General features: G+C 36.2%; 2 protein-coding genes across 5 annotated transcripts in view; one reads left to right on the top strand and one right to left on the bottom strand.

Moving 5' to 3' along the window:
- Positions 1–2,569, bottom strand: part of LOC118416091 (cortactin-binding protein 2-like) — a 100,478-nt gene that overhangs the window by 89,528 nt on the left and 8,381 nt on the right. The gene's annotated exons all lie outside the window — the stretch shown is intronic.
- LOC118416092 overlaps positions 850–2,569 on the top strand; it is an 8,774-nt gene continuing 7,054 nt past the window's right edge. Inside the window, exons 1-3 of one of the 2 annotated variants that reach the window (XM_035821156.1) lie at positions 850–1,403; positions 1,973–2,045; positions 2,232–2,311. In XM_035821156.1, coding sequence (XP_035677049.1) covers positions 1,263–1,403; positions 1,973–2,045; positions 2,232–2,311 — 294 coding nt within the window. In that variant the 5' untranslated portion in view covers positions 850–1,262. The remainder of the gene's footprint in view (positions 1,404–1,972; positions 2,046–2,231; positions 2,312–2,569) is intronic. The other variant, XM_035821157.1, reaches the window with a different exon arrangement.

Consider the following 2,569-nt stretch of genomic DNA (forward strand, 5'->3'; position numbering starts at 1 on the left):
TCGCGCGATTCTTCGTGCCCCATGAAGAGAGATCCGGTGCATAAACATGAATGTAAAAGAGGTATAACCATTCTAAATTGATCATTAATGTATATGTATGTAACTGTCATTTGAAATGTTTGGAAATGCACAAAATGATATTTAATCACAGGTTAATTAACATTAAGTCAAGGTAAAACAAACATGAGCACATGTGTATTTAAATTTCCCTCCAGGAAATATCTTGTTTCCATTACTGTTTAACATGTTTTTTTCTTCAGGTAATTATGGTTGCGACCGAATTAGAAGAGATATTTTTTCAAAGAACAATGGTTAATCTGAAGAACACCATTTCAATATTTTGTACAAACAGTGTAGTTTAAAATTGAAATGTTGTCTTTATAGATGGAAAACTGACAGTACACACATCTCAGCTCAGTGAAATAACTTTCCTTCTCTTCTTCACTTTCCTGTTTATTTCATGGCAAACTTCCTCAATAGTTTGCAGCTTGGTGTTCTTTTGATCTTATGCCATCAACTGTGTCATAGAAAAGGGTACAGAATATATACAGACAGAATCAAATATTCACGTAATAACGACTGGAAATACAACTGACTAGTTAAACTGTAAGTCTAAAACATGTAACGCTGGTTTTGAGATACACAAAAGATGTGTATCTGATTTATCAATTTGTCTTGTCAATTTTACATGTAGTTACAGGTCGATATTCCGGGCCTCTCTACTTTCCTATTTCCTGGGAATTCTGTGCACGGAAGCTGATTTCAGTTGGTGCTAGATAGAAGTCGGCGTTCTAGCACCATATGAAATCAGTTATCGGTGCATAGGCAAGCATCTGTGTTGGCCTCCTTCCAACCTTGCCTTTCTAGATTATGAGTCTCAATCTTGCAATTTAATCTGAAAAGCAATTGCTGGGTCAGGATCAAAACGTATGCAAGACTCTTTATAACTTTTTTCTTTCTACTTTTCAAATATTTCAGTGCAATAGTCTGTATGGAGAGCTCCTTTCGGTAGATCTCCTGGGTCAAAAACTACTTCTGAGAACAGCAAAACTGTGCAATCTTGTGCTTCTGACACATGAAACCAACATTTCTGTTAAATGTGGCAAGTTGATATTACAAAATAGCTGACCTTTTATCTGGGAGTCCTACAGTTTCCTTGTATGTCCAATTCAAGTGTAGATAGTGTAATTTACACATATTATTAGGAGAAATTGTGCCATTTACATTTCATTAAGGAAAAAAGTGCCTAGCTATTGCATGCTATGCATGTCTACAGTGCTAGACCTGTACCCATCACACTTGTACTTCTTAGCATGTGGTACAGGGATGCTCAGCAGTGCAAGTGTGACAGGTATGGTGTTTCCTTCTCTACTGGACGGTTCCTTACACAACTCGACAACAAGGTAAGGGTAGTGGTAGGGACACACATTTTAGTCATCCAAAGAGGATGTAACAAGGCTGAATTACTGCAAGGAGGTTATGTAACCTCCTTGGTTATTGTAAGATATTTACAGGTACATGTAATTAGCGACAATTTACCCCTTTTAGTAAAACAAATGAAATGTGCTTGTCATCTTGTTGAAACTGTACTGACATTTTGTTCCTTTAAAAATCAGGAAAAGTTTTATCCACATGTGCAATGTATGTGAAAAAATATAGTATTGCTATGATGCATGGGAGGGGGGTTTCAAAAGGTCGACAGACCCATTTGACTTCTAATGACTGTGGCCAAATTTTATTACAGTAATGAGGAATGAGCGAAGTGTTTTTGTCCAGAACTCAACACACTTGTTTACTTATATATTTATTTCAGGAGAAAAGACATTCATATGTTGAATAGATTAAGACTGTTCTAGTTACCTATTATACATATGCAAACAAAAATAGTTCATGTTGATGTTTATCTTGTAGATATACGGCTTTGGACTGACAGATGAATCAGCTTGACCGAAGCATTTTTCTTCTCCCGCAGTTGAAAGAAGCAAAGCGGCTGGAAAAATTGAGTGAACAACAGAGGATTGCAGAAATAGCCAGGCAGTCCTTAGGTCTGATGACAATTTATCTTATTTCTGTACACTGTAATGTTGTTATAACAGTAACATTTGGCAATGCAAAAGCAGAATAACATTTACATGTTGCTTATAAAACCTTTATGATGATTTACAAGAAAACCTTTTTCACAGATGTCTTAGCTAAAAAAAGTTCACATTGTTGTTAATTGTTTTCCTCAGAGATGGATAAAGCTATAGCTAGGGAGAGAAGACAACAGGAAAAAGAACTGCAACATATGCTGCCAGAGGTTGCACAAATGGTGAGTTACTTCATGTGTTTCTTATGCTCACTACTTGATAAGAAGTCTTGCTGGATACTGAATCCAAGAAATTCCATATCTACTTGTGTAAGAATCAACAAATGAAGATATATCACAGCGTAAGACATAAAGCGGCAACTCTAACACATACAACAAAGCCAAACAAATAGACAGCTTTTGATCTCCTATTGTAATACCCTGTTCTTGGTGCTGAACATCTTTCATATTGCCTTTGGTATCAACTGCAGTGCTGTTCTT

Source organism: Branchiostoma floridae, chromosome 5 (assembly GCF_000003815.2).
Source record: "Branchiostoma floridae strain S238N-H82 chromosome 5, Bfl_VNyyK, whole genome shotgun sequence".
Lineage (NCBI taxonomy): Eukaryota > Metazoa > Chordata > Leptocardii > Amphioxiformes > Branchiostomatidae > Branchiostoma > Branchiostoma floridae.